This window comes from Macrobrachium nipponense, chromosome 27, assembly GCF_015104395.2.
Source record: "Macrobrachium nipponense isolate FS-2020 chromosome 27, ASM1510439v2, whole genome shotgun sequence".
Lineage (NCBI taxonomy): Eukaryota > Metazoa > Arthropoda > Malacostraca > Decapoda > Palaemonidae > Macrobrachium > Macrobrachium nipponense.
In genome coordinates, this window is record NC_087216.1 from 42,250,563 (window position 1) to 42,270,038 (window position 19,476).

The 19,476-nt window shown below is 41.5% G+C and overlaps 1 protein-coding gene across 4 annotated transcripts in view; it reads left to right on the forward strand.

Moving 5' to 3' along the window:
- LOC135201054 (GPN-loop GTPase 2-like) overlaps positions 1–12,018 on the forward strand; it is a 307,395-nt gene extending 295,377 nt beyond the window's left edge. For all 4 annotated transcript variants that reach the window (XM_064229907.1, XM_064229909.1, XM_064229908.1 and 1 more), the window contains 3 exons: positions 1,736–1,815; positions 2,664–2,885; positions 10,957–12,018. In XM_064229907.1, coding sequence (XP_064085977.1) covers positions 1,736–1,815; positions 2,664–2,885; positions 10,957–11,160 — 506 coding nt within the window. In that variant the 3' untranslated portion in view covers positions 11,161–12,018. The remainder of the gene's footprint in view (positions 1–1,735; positions 1,816–2,663; positions 2,886–10,956) is intronic.
- The last annotated feature ends 7,458 nt before the right edge of the window (positions 12,019–19,476 follow it).

The following is a 19,476-nucleotide window of genomic DNA, read 5'->3' on the forward strand; positions in this document are numbered from 1 at the left end:
TTGGCCTTTGATACTAAGCACTCGATGGGAAGGGGATCTGTAACGCTCAAGTTGGTCATGGAATTTGTAACAGAGACTTAGAATCTTTCGGTTCTTGACGCCAGATCTGATTCTTTTAAACCCCTGTTGAAATACTTTGTAGGTATGATCGGAAAGAGAGGCTACTTTGTCCGATTAAAGTGCTGCGGTTTTACCTTAAGAGAACTTGGCTTCTCAGGCCTGAGTGTTAACACCTCTTTGTTAGTACTGACCTGGGCAAGGAAGAGGTGTCCAAGAGCACATCCTCTTTTGATCTTCATGAGACAGCAATGGGCTTGCTCTGTGTCTGACAAGGTTAATTGGAGGGTGAGAGATCACCAATTTAGGAGCATCACCCTGTCCCTTGCATTCCAGAAACCTGTCAGTTCAGCAGGTAATACAGGCAGGTATGTGGTTGCACCAGACCACATTTACGTCCTATCATCTATATAGGACTTGACCTTAAGTCTTTGGACATGCTTTTCCTTGGATCCTGTGATGACTGCCCAACAAGTGTGGTTCACATGGCTCCCTTAGGGGACACATGCATATTGTCTAAGGTGTTCAGTAAGCAGGAAAAAGGGATTTGAGTAACTGGCCTCCTCCCTTCTTTCTTGTAGCTGTCTCTTACTTTTTAGATACAGAGACAGGTAGCAAGCCGCTACCTGCTGGATGAATGAGTTTGCCAGTGACTACATGATGAGGGCATCCTGTCCTTCATCTTGTGCAGATGGTTTGGATGCATATCTCCCACTCTGTAGGTAGAAAAGAGGGGAGGGATAGACAATGAAAAAGACCTGCTGGTCTTTTTAGCAAGTTTTATTGTCTTTGACCCTCTTGGGTACTTCCAACCCTTTTTCTAAGTAATGATGCAACTCATTACTTAAGGCCCAGAAGTCTGGCAGTAACATCATCCCATATGTCCAACAAGCTAGAAGTGTAGGATTCCTTTCTCAGCTCTTCCAGGCCAGGAAGGTATTCCAAGGTGGGTAGAACCAAACCATTCAGTTTAGTGATTTATTCAGACCCCACCCTCTAATCGGTGATCCTTCTGTGTAAAGACTTGAGGCTTATATTTGTGTAGGAACAAATAGCAAATTTTTAAAGTAATTTGTATTTTTTATAACATACAAACTTGAAGGTGTTTAGATTTATGGCCTACCCCAGCCTCCCCTCTTTCCAATAATTGGGTCATAAGGCAAAGTGTAGTGCAGACTGACAAATGGGCAGGGCTTTCCCCCCTACCTCTGGTAGTCGACAACCTTGAAAGTTAAACTGCCATTCCAGCTTATATCTGCAAGCTGAATCCTATATAAAGACTCAGGTTTGTATGTTAAGAAAAATACAAATTACTTTCAAAATTTGCATTTTTTTCCTAATATGCAAACCTGAGTTCTTTATATTACTCTCCACCTCAGCCACCCCTCTTTCTGGGACTTGGGCTAAAATGCAGTGGAGTGCAGATTGATGAATGGCTGGGGCTTCCCCCTACTGTCCATAGTTAATGACCTTATTTGAAAGTTAAACGGCCATTCCAGCTCATGTTCATAAGTTAAATCCCTTTGTAAAGAATTCAGTGTTGTATGTTGGGAAAAATACAAAATACTTTAAAAATTTTACCTTTTTTAGATATTGATCTATTGTTTGCATGTAAAAATTGTTGATGGGGTTATTAGATATTGATACCAATATACTATTATCTTTTAATTGAATGCAGGAAAATACATATCAGCCGTCATGCTTGCTCTAAATAGTATGATGATGATGGAAATGCCAACAGTCAACATTCTCTCAAAGGTATGGTATTATATGGTATTGTGATGTTAGATCCCCATGATGGTAGCATTCTTTCTTATGTTAGATCCCCATGGTGGTAGCATTCCTTCTTAGGTTCCAGCTGCAGTGCTTTCTTCCTTTTACTTTTCATCTGTTCCCTTGTGTCTCAAACAACATAAGTATCCAACTTTGTAAATGTTGCCTTGCTTCAGTTTTTGCCTCATATATAAGGCATTCTTTGGGTGAGCCATATTAGAGAAGAGAAACTGTAATACTAACCATATGGTCTTAATTGTGTCATATTTCATGGTGATGACATCGAAGGTAAATTGTTATGTAGTATTACTGTATTAATATAATAGTTACAGATTTTTGTGAATAAGTAAATTGACTTTTCACATATTCATAAGGAATAACCTTTTAGTCTGTAATGAGTTGTGTGATTATTGTACATATTGTGCACAGTAGTACATATCTTCATCTTGTAAAGTTAGATTTTATTACTATGTGGAATCTGTCGGCAAAGGCTTATATATTGTATTAGTACATTGTTGAAAGCTGGGGGATTACAAACTGCAGTGTAAATTTAGTACAGACATAATTTTTGACAGGAAGTTTGATAAAATGCAATTAGTTTATGCCTTTCTGCTGTTCACCCCTGCTTTCTGATTTCAACTTTGCTTTACCTTTGACTAAGCATCATCGATCCTGATTTTCCTAAGGATTTGAACAGCCACCTCAGTTCCTTTTATTGTTATTCCATTACTTTATTGCTTAAATTATGGTATGGAAGTTTTTTCATTAACTTACAAAATTCAGTCTTTTGTATCTTTCAGTTATTTTGGGTAATATGAAGCTATGCATTGCAGGTTGATTCAGTTGAGAAGTATGGGAAAACTGCTCTGGGGTTAGAGTATTACACGGATGTTATGGATTTAGATTATCTCATTGATACAATGAATGATACTCCTGTATTGCGAAAGTATGTGAAACTGAATCGAGCCATTGCAGAAGTTGTCACTGACTACTCGTTGGTGTCATTCATCCCAATGAGTGTTGAAAGTCATTCTACAATTCTTGATGTTATGAAGGTATGTACTATATTTTGCTTAATTTCCAAATTCGTGTCATATTACTTTCCGAGAGTTATCATATTATTTTCCTAGAGCTGTAGGGTTAAGTAAAAATGGATTTATATCATTACAGCATTTGTTTTCATTTTTATATTTTTAATAGTTAATTCATGTGAAGTAATTATAGAATGCATATGGTAGTTTTGCTTCAAATGTTTTTGAAGTCCTGTCATTTTTTTTTCACCATCTAGTGTACTTTGTTGTTTAAATAAGGAACCACAATTTTTACAGAAGCTGAAATTTCCTAAGTAAACTGGTGTTAGCCAATTTAGTTGTTAATTATTTTTTAATCTAGTTACTGTCTGGAGGGACAGATAGGCACTTTTGATTCATGATTATCCTTATAGAGTTAGTACCTGGAGCTCCTCTGCTGCTCCTTTTAGCACTTGTTTCACTTGGTGTTTGATGCTATTCCATGTTTCCCTCCTCAAGTGCATTAAAATAGCCATTAGAATACAGGGGCTACTGCACCGGCAAGCATCCTGACGACAGCTGAGGTCTGGATAAGAAACATTGTTTGCAAACAGTATGGAAAATGTTTGCAAACATTGTTCACAAACTTTGTTTGTAAACAATGTTTCCTAGTGTGGACAGACCTTTGGAAGACTGTAGTGTGTCTCCAGTACAGCTCCCATTCATGTTTGTATGAACAGGAATACTCTCCCAGACCCATATAGCCGTCGTCACCACGAGTTGACGTTTGCCCATGTCCTTACTTACCAGCTGGGGTTTCGGCCTCCAGTAGGTCAGATGAGAGTGCTAGGGATCTCTCACCTGTCCCTGCCACCTCCTCGGAGTTTTCCAGGAGCTGGATAGGTTAGGGTTCAGGACTGGGACCTTTCACGCTCCCATCCCAGCCAGACCACAGTTGGTGAGCATCCCTCCTGCGGATGGGGTAACCCAAGACGCTGTGACCTGGAAGAGCTTGAGGTTCCTATGCCCAAGGGCTTGGACACTCCCGAGTTGCAGAGGAGTTTTTCAGAGATTGTCTGTTTGATACAGCAGTTTAACAATCTATAGGATGAGACCATGGCTTTCCGCATTGTCCTATCTTCAGCCATCGAGTCTTTTTGGGGTCACCAAAAGGAACCCATAGTCTCAATGGGCTTGCCATGGTTGCGACTTGCCAAGGGTGTTTTGGACCAGGTGAATTCTCTTGTGTCTGGGCAAGATGTTTCCTCAGTCTCTCACTCACCAGAGAAAGTACTATAATCCCTTGGCAAGGCCTTTGCAGACAAAACAGGTTGACCTAGACCTGGTTCATCTGTGTCTGGATTTGTCACTGGATTGCCTCTGAGTGGAATGAGTTTCATTTTCACTGCAGGAGGCAGCAGCAGTGGAAACAACTGCCATGGCAGCATTCCAAATAGGTTCCTGGATTGATCTCTGGTCCCTTGCAGTGGCCAAGATCGCTTCTTCTCCTTTGGGGTCTGGTACATCCGAAGAGGAATCCACATTCAGGAGACTGATGTTGTCTGGAGGTAGGGCTATCACTTACCTAGCTCACCAGATAGCTAATAGCTAACCTCTAGGCAAACCTAGTTCTCAAAAAATGAGATTGTGTTGTCTCAGGTATCAGGTTCGTCGGTTCAGAGTCGGCATTGACACTCTGGAACAGACCATCACATAGTAGTACTGGGTTCCACTTCCCTCTTCCCTAGAGAAGAGGTGGACAGGCTTAGGGTTAAAAACAATGACATGCTTGTTCACCAAGTAGTGGCCAAGACCTTTGAGTCTTTGCGTGGCGCTCTGCAAATCAACCTTCACGTCAGGTTGGGCCTTCCTCTTTGGGTCCCAGGAAGTCCCAGGCTTCTTCAGGCCCCCTGTAAGAACACCCAGTTCTCTTCTGCCCCTGCTAAGAAAGTTGTGCCTGTTTCAGCCCCTTTCCCGTCCTTGGAAAGGGGGCAAGGATAAGAAGAAGGGAGGAGGACACTAGGGGAATTGTTCCTCCCCACCTGCTGCCACTGGTCGGGGGGATACCTGTTGAGCCATTGGGCAACATGGCAGTGATACGGAGCGTAGGCCTGGGTAGTGGATGTCCTTCAGTTAGGATATCTGCTACCCTTAGAGTTCCCGCCACCCCTCACCAACGATCCAGTCCGCTTCCAGACATATGTTCCTGATCGTGGAAGACCTTGCCCTGTGGGAAGAGGTGAAAGCGATGATGAAGAAAGGCACTGTAGAAGTCATGACAGATCAGTCTCCAAGGTTTAACAACCATTTTTTTCTCATAGAAAAGACTGGTCATAGATCTTTCTCCCCTGAACCAGTTCACTTGGCAGATCTGGTTGAAGATGGAAATCATATGGTCATTACTCATTTCCATCAGGGAGTCCAACTTCATGCTTTCAGTGGTCTTGAAGGAAGCATATTTCAAAATACCCATCCACCAGTCCTCTTACAAGTACCTCCACTTTACTCTCGGGGAGACAGTGTTCCAGTTTAGTGCACTTTGTTTCAGGCTCTCAACCACTCCCTAGGTGTTCAAGTGTTCACACCTGTCTCAGCTTGGGCCCATTCACACAGGATATGTCTTCTGAGGTATCTCAATGATTGGCTAGTTTTGATGAGTTCTTGGACTCATTTTCTCATGGACAGAGACCAACTTCATGAATTTTGTCATGACTTGGGGACAGTGATCAGTTTCGAGAAGTCCGATCTCACACTCAGGCAGAGGGTAAAGTATTTTGGCATGCTGACAGGTACGGCAGCATTAAGAGTCTATCCCTCTGACTCATGTATCAGGAAGTTCAGAAAGGTAACACAGTTGTTCTTGTCTTGACAGGAGCGACCAGCTCAGCAATAGCAAGTTGTTCTCCATTATCTGTCATCGTCGGATAAACAGGTCCCTCATGGGCAGCTTCATCATTGTTCTCTTCATTGAAGAATGAAGGAGTTTTGGTCTCCAGCTGGGGATTCCCTGTTCTTCCCAATTCCCCAATTCCCCAATTCCTCTATCTGAGGAAGTGAGGAAGTACTTAGCCCGGTGGCTAGACCACGGGAACCTCTTAATAGGAGTGCCTTTAGGCACTTCCCCAACTGAGATGCTTTTGTTTTTAGATGCATCGACTGACGGATGGGGCACACACTTGGAAGAGTTGCTGGTTTCATGTGTGTGGAACCAGAACAATATACACCATATCAATATCCTGGAAGTCAAGGTGGTGTTTTTGGCACTGCAGGAATTTCAGGATTGAGTGTTGGGGCAATCAATGGTGTTGTTGAGCGACAAGACCATGGTAGTTGCAGGGAGTATGTTTCCCTTCAGCAGTGCAGGTGCACAAGTGGGTGGTAGCATACTCAGTATAGCAGCAAGTCAGGCGTGTTCTGGAGACCTGGAATGTAGTGGCAGACGTAGTTCAGTTGCTAGGGCCATGTGATAGGGATGGAGTGGTCCTACACAGACATAGCGGAAGGTGTTCGATTCTTGGAGCCTCACAATGATAGATCTCTTTTGCAACCCAGCACTACAGAAAACTGCCAGTGTTCTATTCAATTGTGCTGAACCCATGGGCAGCAATTCCGGGCTTATGACTTTCCTTCATTTTGTCTGATTCGTTGGGTGATCAGTAGGGTTGTGATCTCCCGAATCTCACGATAACCCTTGTGGCTACCAACTGGCCATATGTTGAGTGGTATCTGGACCTGCCAGCTATACTTTTCGAGGAACTGAGAGATAATTCCCCCTTGGCACAACCTGCTGTGCCAGCCACATGTAGAAAGGTATTGCCAGGCGGTGGAAGGACTGGCACTGCATGCCTAGAGGCTATACAGTGTCTCTTGTGAGCGAGAGTTAATTTTTTTTTTGCTGCACAGCAACAGATATGTCTGGATACCTTTGTAAATGCTCTGCAGCTGTGTACCAGATGATATGAGCGATCTTCTGTGGTTGGTGTTGTTGACAGGATATCTCTCCGGTTGGAGCTACTCTTCACCTGGTAGCAGACTTTCTTGTCTTTCTTTGTTGAGAGAAGCTTTTCTCCATCTCAGCTATTAAGGGCTACAGAGCTTCCCTTGGTCAAGTCCTTTGCTTGAAGGGTGTCGATCTCTCTTCCTTGTGGAAGATCACCGTGCTGCTGAGGAGCATCAAACAGTCTCTCCCTGGGAACTCAGGCCCCCTGAGTGGCATGTGACTTTCATTGTATAGAGCATGATTCGTGCACCCTATGAGAGTTGTCAGACTGGGAGATGACCTTTAAGACTGCAAGACCGTGTTCTTGGTTGCCCAGGCATCAGCAAAGAGTTGGCGAGCTTCATGGCCTTTCCTTCGATGTTAAGCACTTTATGGGATTGGGATCTGTCACACTCAAATTTGCCTTGAAATGTGTGACGAAGACTCAGAATCCATCAGTCCCTGACTCCAGATTCAAGTCCTTCTCAACCTTCTTAGAGACTGTTATTGGCAATCATGACGAGATGATCCCGTGTCCAGTTAGGGTGCTGCAGTATTATCTTAAGAGGACTCAACATCTCAGGCCTGAGTGTCAGTAACTCTTTGTTAGTACCTGCTTGACCAAGAAAGAGATGTCCAAGAACACAATTTCTTTTTGGCTTTGTGAGAAAATGAAGTAAGCAGACTACATCTGACAATGTTGACAGGAGTATGTTCCAAGTAAGGGCTCACAAGATTAGGGGCTTTTTTTCTTGAAGAACCTGTTGGTTCTATAAGTATTGAAGGTGGGAGTGCACACAATTTACTGGGGTCCTGTGGTAGCTGCTCAACAAGTTGTGTAGCTCACCCAGCTCCCTTAAAGGGACAGGTAGCATCTCGCCTAAGGCGTACATTAAGTGAGAGAGAAGGTATGTGAGTAACTGCCTTCCTCCCTTTTCTCTTTTACCTTTCTTACTCTTGGGACAGAGAGGCAGGTGGCAAGCCGTCACATGCTTGACTAGTGTGTCATGCAGGTGAGTCTAGATAACTGAGTACCTTGTCTATAATCCAGTGTAGATTGTTAGATTGAAGTCCTCCCCCTCTCTCTAGCAAGGGGAGAGAGGGATTGACAATAAAACAAACCTATTGGTGCTATTAGCCTTTTATTGTCTCCAACACTGTGGGTTCTTCCAAGCCTTTTTTGGAATAATGACACAAGCTCATTAATTCAAGCCCAGAAGTCTGGCAGTTGAACCTCCCATGTGTTCAATAGACCAGAGGCATGGACGCCTCCCTCAGCTCTTTGAGACTAGGAATAGATTCCCAGGTGGGTTCAGAAATATATGCAGAATCTACCCTTCAAAGGGTAAGTCTCCATTGTAAAGATCGAAGCTTTGTATTTGTGCAGAAACAAATTGCTAACTTTAAAGTACTAACTTGTAATTATCCTAACATACAAATCTGAAGGTCTTTACATTTATGGCCCACCTCAGACACCCCTCATTCCAGTACCTGGGCTGAAAGACAAAGTGGAGTGCAGACCGACGAGTGGGAGGGGCTTCCCCCCCTACTGTCGGTAGTTAACAACCTTGTTTAAAAGTTAATGGCTGTTCCATCTCGCATTCACAAGGAAAATCCTATGTAAAGGCCCTCAAGTTTGCTTGTTAGGGAAAATGCAAATTACTTTAAAATTTGTAATTTTTTGAACATGTATTATTTTATAGAAATACTAGAAAAATCTTCAGTGTGTTTTAACCTTAGCATGTATGATACTATTATTATTTAACTTTAGCATATATGATACCATTATTATTTAACTTTAGCAGATATGATACCATTATTATTTAACTTTAGTATATATGATGCTATTATTATTATTATTATTTATTTATTTTATTTTTTTTTTTTTTTTTTTTTTTTTTTTTTTTTTTTTTGCTCTATCACAGTCCTCCAATTCGACTGGGTGGTATTTATAGTGTGGGGTTCCGGGTTGCATCCTGCCTCCTTAGAAGTCCATCACTTTTCTTACTATGTGTGCCGTTTCTAGGATCACACTCCTCTGCATAAGTCCTGGAGCTACTTCAGCCTCTAGTTTTTCTAGATTCCTTTCAGGGATCTTGGGATCGTCCCTAGTGCTCCTATGATTATGGGTACGATTTCCACTGGCATATCCCATATCCTTCTTATTTCTATTTTCAGATCTTGATACTTATCCATTTTTTCCCTCTCTTTCTCTTCAACTCTGGTGTCCCATGGTATTGCGACATCAATGAGTGATACTTTCTTCTTGACTTTGTCAATCAACGTCACGTCTGGTCTGCTTGCACGTATCACCCTATCCGTTCTGATACCATAGTCCCAGAGGAATCTTTGCCTTGATCGTTTTCTATCACTCCTTCAGGTTGGTGTTCGTACCACTTATTTCTGCAAGGTAGCTGATGTTTCTTGCACAGGCTCCAGTGGAGGGCTTTTGCCACTGAATCATGCCTCTTTTTGTACTGGTTCTGTGCTAGTGCCGGGCATTCACTTGCTATGTGGTTTATGGTTTCATTTTTCGTATTGCACTTCCTACACATGGGAGAGATGTTATTTCCGTCTATCGTTCGTTGAACATATCTGATTCTTAGGGCCTGATCTTGTGCTGCTGTTATCATTCCTTCAGTTTCAGTTTCCTTCTTTAGCTCTCCCCTCTGTAGCCATTGCCAATTGTCATCGCTGGCTAGTTCTTTAGTCTGTCTCATGTATTGTCCGTGCATTGGTTTGTTGTGCCAGTCCTCTGTTCTGTCTGTCTTTCTCCTGTCTGTATATTTCTGGGTCTTCGTCCACTTTTATTAGTCCTTTCTTCCATGCACTCTTTAGCCACTCGTCTTCACTGGTTTTCAGATATTGCCCCAGTGCTCTGTTCTCGATGTTGACGCAGTCCTCTATACTTAGTAGACCTCTCCCTCCTTCCTTTCGTGTTATGTATAGTCTGTCCGTATTTGCTCTTGGGTGTAGTGCTTTGTGTATTGTCATATGTTTCCTGGTTTTCTGATCTATGCTGCGGAGTTCTGCCTTCGTCCATTCCACTATTCCTGCGCTGTATCTGATTACTGGCACTGCCCATGTGTTTATGGCTTTTATCATATTTCCAGCTTTGAGTTTTGACTTGAGTATCGCCTTGAGTCTATGCATATATTCTTTCCTGATCGTGTCCTTCATCATTATTATTATTATTATTATTATTATTATTATTATTATTATTATTATTATTATTATTATTATTATTATTATTATTATTATTATTATTATTATTATTATCAGCTTCAAGGATACTCAGTTGTTTGTTTTGTAATTTGTTTAGTTTAGAAGGGGGTATTTTTCCTAATGTATTTTTGGGGTTTAAATAGTGAATATGTAAGATGTTAATTCAAAAGCCTTATTCAGTTTACCATGGAGAGCTTGCAGATTTGGCCAGTTGCCAATTGCAGAATTTCAAGCAGGCTTGTGGTAGCTGGGTGGTATCACCCGGACATCCCATGATAGTCTTCCTTTATTCAAGACATGCTCAGGGCTGGCCAGATTTTCACTGGCAACATGACTTGACCATAGAGGTTAGCTGGGGATGGGCATTTGGCAGACCTATAGGTTTACCTATTGAGGAGTTTGCAGCCATCTGCCCTGTTAGGGAGGAACCTTGGCTGCTGTTCATATAAGTGCATTTGATCTCTAGGAAGTTGTGTTACAAACTTATTAGTAACCTTTAGGTATTTAGAATGGTGACTGGTGCATGGTGTTTAATCAATATCTAACCAGAAGTTACATACTTTTCCAGCAAAAACTTTTTAAAACCAATGAAAGAGTGCACAGTTGATCATTGGAAATTAAATCTGTGTAACAAGGCAGTGAAATAGTAGCATCAGACATCAAAGGCATGAAAATTTTATATTTTAGTAAAATTCAGTGTTGCTACATTAGTGATTTCTTTTATTGAGTATTGTGCTTTGGTTTTATACAGTGATGTATGCTTGTAGATGATTTACTAATGTTGCTGGTTTTATACAGTGATTTTTGTATGTCTTGTAGATCGAGTCTTAAAATCTAATGTTGCTTTTTTAAAACTAGTGAATATTTTTTTTATGAGCATCATACATTGACTGTTTATAATTTTTACATTAGGCAATAGATCGCGCTAATGGGTACGTGTATGGTAGTGGTGAAGAAGGAAACATCCAGAGGCTGTTATCATGTGCTGTAGGGGCACAATGGGAACATGACCGAGTTGGAGTAGCTAGGGATGAATTTATGGAAAGTGATGAAGAACTGTCCACAGAAGAAGAAATTATTGGCTTGATTGCCCAGCAGAATCAAGATAGATATTGAGTAAAATATAGATATTTTTCTCAAGGATGTGACATATTGTGCCTCATTAGCTCTTCAAGCCATATTCTGTACCAATACAAGTACATAGTAAGTTTTTCGCTATATCATAAAGAGATATAAGTTAGATCGTTTTCAGAATTCATAGCTCAAAGGTTTATTTTGTATATTTGAAGAGGTTGTGCAGTATATATTAATTTTGTGCCCAAAAGAGCTACTTTTTTTTCAAAAAGATAAAAGGGACAGCATGACTTCAGTTTGTTTTCATCATTGCTTTTGTTTGGTGGTTTTTGCCTTTGCTTTGATGAATTTGTGTACAAAATTTTTATGAAAAGAGTGTATGGTTTGTCTACAGAATTTTCTATGAACCTGTAATATGTGGGTGAATACTTACTTTATAAAATTAAGATGACATTTGATAGAACCTTTGGCTTTGTGATATCATATGACTTTTATTGAAGTAACTTTTATCAGTTGTCTGTTATTAAGAGTTTTTTTTTCTTTTTTTTAAATAACTGAATTGGTAAATTTAGTTAGTTTATTTTTTTTATTAAAAAAAGTTTTTGTTTATCCAGTATTGTAATGAAGATGTAGTTTAATATAATTTTCATTTGGTCATACTTATGATTATTAATTTGTATATTACAGTGGCTTATCGATATTTTGCTGAGATTCAGTGATATCAATGATCTCTCGCTAATATTGTATATTTATACTATGTTAATTTTAGGCATTAGACAGCAGGGTCAGAATTTTCTGTTAGATTCTACTGACAATTACAATATACCTATGTATTGGTTGGAAATTGTTTGATATATTTATTCCATCTGGTTTTTAATAAAATTTGAATTTTGTATTTAAGAGTGCAGTGTTATTTTCTCTTCAACCCCACCAATGAATAAAGGCCAAATTTGTATATTTTTATCCTTAATAGTATTTAAGTTGTAATTCTCAAGAATTTTTCAGTATTATGTACTTACACTTATTTCAACACTTGAAGTACAATTGCTTCATTTTAAGGCCACTTTTTATTCCATGATGGGAATTACTTGGTGCAAGGTTGGCCAATGAATCTTTTTATCAATGTTTTTGGGATCACAGAATTTTGTCCTGGTTATGTTTGAATTTCTGATTATTTTTTTCCAGTGTTGTTAGAATTACTGAATTTTCTTGTCTCAATCATTGTACATTGATAAATGATTACGTACTTGGATAACTAAATTTTCAACTGTGTTAGTGAAGTAATGAGTAAGTGATAAATATGTCCCATGCCCCTCTGCAGACTATTAATACCTTGCTGTTAGGTGTGGGCCTTCAGAACTCTGACGGTTAACTTGCCCATAATTATTTCTCTAAACTAATTTGGTTAGGCTTTTTTACCTTTTCTTCTCATACCATTTTTTCTTGTAAGAGAAAATAAATTGGATGACTCCTAGAACCTGAAGGAGAGTGGAGTCAAGACAACACACCTTATCAACCTGAATTAGTTGAGTGATGTAATAGTTGAAAGCCAAGCTCTTCTCGCTTATTGGCAGGCTGGGGATATTTTCTGGACAAGTTCTAATCATCATGTGAAAGATGGCAGTCTCTTCATAAAAAGCGTTAGTTCTGAAAACTCCACTGTTGTAAATAAATTAACCAGCTGTAAGAATTATGAAAATTAGAAAACAATGAAGACAAGAAAAAATAAAGTGCTAGACCCCTACTTTAGAATTAATTTTGACTCCCTCTATAGGAGCAAAAATTTATAAAGGTTCCTAGCGTTTAACACATGGTAGAATATGACTATTAAAACTAGGAAACGAGATGGTCTTCAAAAGAATGTCTTTTAACTCAAGCTAAAAGAAAATTAATGACTTCCAAATAAGCTATCAGGAACCTACTAGTCAGTAAGTACCTTGAACAGCATTCAAGGCAGAAAATTTTTACTTAAATATGAAAATTAGCTAATCAGTAAAGATACAATACTTGATTCATTACAAAAAAGGTAAGAAATTTATAAGACAAGGAATTATATACAATACCATTCCAAGTAAGAGAAGGAAGTGAATATCAATACATATAGGTAGCCAAAATAAAGTTTTATCTGACAATACTTTAAAATACTACAGTAATCTTCAAAACTTTCATAAGTGATTTGTGTATATTTACTTGCTGAAGTTTTCAGTTTTGTTTGGTGTTTTTCATAGTTGATCTCACTCGTAATTCCCTTTTGTGTTACAATGATCCGTGCATTTCAGATCCGTGGGAATGCCTGTTGTGTCATCAGTAGACCAATGGTGCCACTTTGTTGTCATTGCCAGTGCCAATTCTCATTTTCTGTCCATTTGTTTTCTACTATCATAGTCAGAACGCATTGAACCTCCAGAATTAGCTTATATTGATAAATTATTTGGTAATTCTGTATAAATATTCCATGGCGAGCTAGACTATGGCAATTGACGTTTTCCTATGTTATTTTACTTGCTGTGTGAGGACTGAGTCAGACAAGGAGAGAGATCTAACTAACTTTATTCTGCAGAGAGGCTGTACATAAGGCGGTGTGCGGACGGAAACGTACTGTCCATCACGCACGCATGAACAAACAAATAAAAAGAGCAGAGCCCCTGCTGTGAATGTTTCTTCACAGCCGAAAATACACCTATAGTTTGACATAGAGGAAACAGATTTATGCGATATATACATTGATGAAGAGGTGTGAATCGCTCTACAATTTAGTAACTGGATGAGAAGGAACATACATATGGGAAAAAAGATATTTACAAAAGAAGGGTGAATGTTCGGCCCGAATGTCGTGCTTACATATACTCCCCCCACAAGACAATGACTCCGTAGAAATCGTTGGCTGAGATCAACGGAATCTTGCGGGGAGCTGGAGTAGTCCGTGGGTCTGTGATTCCTTGGTCGAGGTGCATCTGGAGGGTCGGGAAGCAGGATGCCCCCCCTAGTAGTGGACCTGGGGAGTTCGACTGCTTTCCTTGGGCGGCTCCGGCAACGTTGCTGGGGTGCTGCAGGGATCCAGTGGCGTTGTGTTCCAAACTGGGATTGTGCGAGGGCCTTCCACATGATCATCTTTGTCGGGGACGACGGTGGACTTGAGGCGGTCTAATGAGACCTAGTCCTTGCGGCCGGTGATTGAAACGAGGAGGGGCCTGACAACGTCGACATGAATGTGTCCGAATCTTTGCCTGGTCTGAGGGAAGAAGTCTATCCCTGATTCGGTGTGCCTTCTCGTCTTGCTGCTCTGGCACGCGATGCAGTTCCTGGCTGTTACGAACCGAGAGAGGTCTGCTCCAAGTTCGTTTTAATGATAAACAAAAAGAATCCAACACCAACAGTTGAAACTGGGGATACGAATATAGAAAGAAACACTAACACAACAAAGGTTTATTTACAAGCTTTCTAACAAAGATAAATGCAGAATGGTATCTCCTATTTACATAAAAAAGGCAAAATCTTACAATGCGTGAACTGGGGAAGAAGTGAGGTACTTCAAATACTTGCTGGCCAGTTTTGCGACTCGAAGCGATGGCTTCACAAAGGGAGAACTGAAATTGTAGACGTCTTCTTGACTCCATATTGCAGAAAACAATGTACACTCTTGATACTTGAAGGGCAGGAACTTCTCGAAATCTCTAGTAGAAAGTTTCTTCTCTCAAGGCTTGCTCAACGTTGAAAATATCTTGGTTGTCCACTCTTGACGACGACTTTACCAGAATTCAACCAACTCTCGAGCGCCTTTTTCTCTCTGATCCTTCGTTGGTTCCTTCTTCTCTTATCACGCTCTGATGATCTCTGATCCCTACGGCTGAGCCCTCACTGATAATCTGATCTGTGGCTCTTACTGATGATCTCTTACTCTGTGACTAACTGATGATCTCTCGTCCCTCCTACTTCGTCAGTCGTATTTATAAGGCACTCTTGGGGGCGGGGCTTAGCGAACGTCACAGGCTCCCGAGATTACTAGAACTTTTTAGAAGAATCTAGATGAGGTATTGCATCAGAAATTGCGGCGTTTCTCACGTCATGTTGGCGCCTGTCAAGTTCCACAAAACTCCTGCCAATTCTAGAACCATCATAAGAACAGGCACCTCCAACTCATGCGCAAATGCCTTCTTCCTGCAGAACTTCTCGAAGATGCGTTTTCCTTTCCTTTATCTTTCTTTGCTATAAAGCGATTACCATGACACGTCCCCCCCCAAAAAGAGAAAAAAAATTAAATTAACTGATTTTATTTTTTTCTAAAGAGAAACAAGAATTAAACAGCAGAGGAACAATTCTGCATAAAGGTTTAATCTCGGGGCATACGTTATCTTTGAAGTTTTCAAACTATCAAAATCCTCAACTTTAGCAGAAGTTAACCAATCAATAAACAGCCTTTCTAACTTCTTACCGTATTCTACATACGTAATATTTTCATCCTTTCTCAAATTTCTAAATTTCTTACGGTATGCCTCCATTACTAACCTATACGCGCTAAGAACAGTTTCTTTTACAATATCATAATTATCACATTCCTCCTTAGACATGCAACTATACACAGTAAGCGCCATACCACTCAAAACTGACTGTAAATATAAAGTCCACATTTCTTTAGGAGAACCTACTCTTTCCATTAACTTCTTAAAACACATGAAATATTTTGTTAAATCTTCCTCATCAAACTTTGGTACTAATTTCAGCACTGCACTCATACCTAATGTATCGGCTTCGTTTTCGTTCTCGCCTGTCCAACTGTTACGAGTACTTTCCCTTAACCAAGCAATTTCCAACTCATGCATACGTTCTTTCTCTCTTTCTTCCTGCTCGTGCATACGCTCTTTCTCTCTTTCTTCCTGCTGCATTACCAACATTTCCCTCTCTTGCTGCATTTTCATTACTTCTCTCTCTTGCTGCATTTTCATTGCTTCTCTCTCCTTCTCTTGCTGCATTTTCATTACTTCTCTCTCAGCCGCTCTTTCATCTCTCTCATACTTTTCTCTTTCTTCTCAACATATTCACGGAGATCATTCACCTCTAGACCCAGAAGCTTACCCGACTCAATAAACCCTTTCACCATCTCACTCATCCTGGTTCTTTCTATATTCTCCCTGTTTCAAACTGTTAGTGCTATTCTAGGCAAGGTCGCCACAATGTAACGAACCGAGAGAGGTCCGCTCCAAGTTCGTTATAATGATAAACAAAAAGAATCCAACACCAACAGTTGAAACTGGGGATATGAATATAGAAAGAAACAAGCTTTCTAACAAAGATAAATGCAGAATGGTATCTCCTATTTACATAAAAAGGCAAAATCTTACAATGTGTGAACTGGGGAAGAAGTGAGGTAATTCAAATACTTGCTGGCCAGTTTTGCGACTCAAAGCGATGGCTTCACAAAGGGAGAACTGAAATTGTAGACGTCTTCTTGACTGTATTGCAGAAAACAATGTATACTCTTGATACTCGAAGGGCAGGAACTTCTCGAAATCTCTAGTAGAAAGTTTCTTCTCTCAAGGCTTGCTCAACGTTGAAAATATCTCGGTCGTCCCCTCCTGACGACAACTTGACCAGAATTCAACCAACTCTCGAGCGCCTTTTTCTCTCTGATCCTTCGTTGGTTCCTTCTTCTCTTATCACGCTCTGATGATCTCTGATCTCTGCTGGTGAGTCCTCACTGATAATCTGATCTGTGGCTCTTACTGATGATCTCTTACTCTGTGACTAACTGATGATCTCTCGTCCCTCCTACTTCGTCAGTCGTATTTATAAGGCACTCTGGGGGCGGGGCTTAGCGAACGTCACAAGCTCCCGAGATTACTAGAACTTCTTAGAAGAATCTAGACAAGGTATTGCATCATAAATCGCGGCATTTCTCACGTCACTTCGGCGCCTGTCAAGTTCCACAAAACTCCTGCCAATTCTAGAACCATCATGAGAACAGGCACCTCCAACTCATGCGCGAATGCCTTCTTCCTGCAGAACTTCTCGAAGATGCGTTTTCCTTTCCTTTATCTTTCTTTGCTATAAAGCAATTATCATGACGCTGGCCCACTCCCGGGAGTCCCTCCTGATGCCGTGCTACACGATTTTCTTGTTCATGAGTCTGGCTGTCATGCGGGGTGACGGGTGTGATCCTCTGCCAACGGAGGGAATACTGACTGCATGGCACCAGTGTCGACCAACATCCTGTGGCTGAAGATGGTGTCCATGACGTAAAATCCTCTGTGGTGGGACTTCGTTACTGCCGCTGCCAGGGGAAGTGGCGTTGGGCGCCGCCTCCTTCATCTTCTTGAAGGCGTGAAGGAGCAGGGCCACTGGCACTGCTTCGCCTTACTCCCAAACTTGTGGTGGAAGTGGCACCAGCTGGTGTCCTAGCGGGGTGCGAGGTTCTCCTCAGGAGATCTGTATTGATCCCGGCCTCCTCAAACTTCTGCTGCAGGCTGTTGGCTGACATTCGGAAGGTCAGTCTTGCAGCCCCCGGGTGGTGGTGTACAGGCTGTGGGTCTGCTCCACCAGGCTCTCCATGTCCCGGTCATCTGGCTGCATACCTGTGGCGGTGGCAAGAGCTGGCAGAGGAAGAGCTGCTTCAGGAGGTCTACCTCCTTCCTGCGGCCTTGGGGGTCCACCTCCGGCAGCAATACCAAGTCTTGGAGCATATGCCAGGCTAGTCTCGTGTCCTTGGTGGTCATTAGGCTGGCGATCAGGTTGAAGATGTGGATGTCCCTCTCGGGGACTGGGAGGGAGAAAGCCTGAATGAGCTGCATCTTCAGGGCCTTCATAGGGCAGCTCCACGGGCTGGCTGCGGATCCATGGGGCGAGGTGAAAAATGTTCTCCGGGAAGGCTCCAGCAATGAGGTCTGCCTTGGCACTGTCCCTGGTGATACCGTGGATCAGGAACTGGATCTCAGACAGGTTGCAACATCCTGTCTGGAGAAGAGCAGCAGCTTGATGGAGTGAGGCTCTGATGGCGCGGCGGCAGCAAGCAAGGAACCACTTGAGGAGGGCATGGATCGAGCCTGAGGGGAGGGCGATGGGTAGCTCCCAATTTCAAGGAGAGTTCACCGAGTCTGACATCTCAACAGATGTCGTAAATTGCGGGTCAAACCGTGAAGATGAACGGCAAAACACTCCTGTAGGGGACGTGCCATTTTGAGTCTGCTAAAGGCGTTGTGGTCGACCGCGGATAGGAACCCCAGAAAACCTAAACTAAATGCTGTAATGGGTCCACTAGAGGTTTTCTGGGTTAGGACTGAGGCTGCTACTGTCCTAAATCCGGGAAGTCACCAATTGTGAGGACTGAGTCAGACAAGGAAAGACATCTAACTAACTTTATTTGGTAGAGAGGCTGTACATAAGGTGGCGTGCGGACGGAAATGTAGCGTCTGTCACGCACGCATGAACAAACATAAAGAAAAAGGGCAGAGGGACCCGCTGTGAATATGTTTCTTCACACCCAAAAATACACCTATAGTTTGACCTAGAGGAAACGGATTTATGCAATATATACATTGATGAAAAGGGCATGAATCGCTCTACAATTTAGTATCAGGAAGAGGAGGAACATACATATGGGAAAAAAGATATTTACAAGTAGGGCGAATGTTCGGCCCGAATGTCGTCCTTACAGCTGTAGTACAAATTTGAAAGTAATATTTATCTGGCCGACTGTAACTAATCTGTAATTTACCTACACGACGGTGCCAAAGGGTGCAATTTACCGACATATAGAGTTGAAAGGTAAATAACAGTTTAGTTACAGTGGAACAAAAAAATATTCCCTTTAACTCTTGTAAAGCAGGTAGAATAACAGGAAAACGTCAACTGCCATAGACTAACATAGTTGGGTACTGATCAAAGTGTTCGGTTTGGGTGGAGATATGTAAACAAAGCCGCAATGTTTGAACTCCGCAACCACCACGGAGCCATATGTTTACTAAGGGGAAGATGGGGCACTGGGGGAGGGGAGCACAGAAGGTACGAGTTGGCTAAGTGACATGGGATTGTTAGGTAGTGATATGACGAATAACAATAACTACCCAACAAATACTAACACTTCTACATGAAAATTTCTAACACTTAGTAACACCAAAACACAATTGATCTAACTAACAATAGAAAAGTATAGTTTGGGAACTTTACCTTAAAGGGGCGGATGGTACAATTCAGCCACGGATTTACGAACGCACGGAATCTCATCTTGTTTCGTCTTCGATTCTTGAAAGTGTACCTATCTTGAATCTTGAAATAAGTTATGGCCAAATACCCGACAAACCACGAACACAAGTTTCCCCAACATTAAAGTTAGGCTGTCCAGATTACCTAACAGAATTATTAACA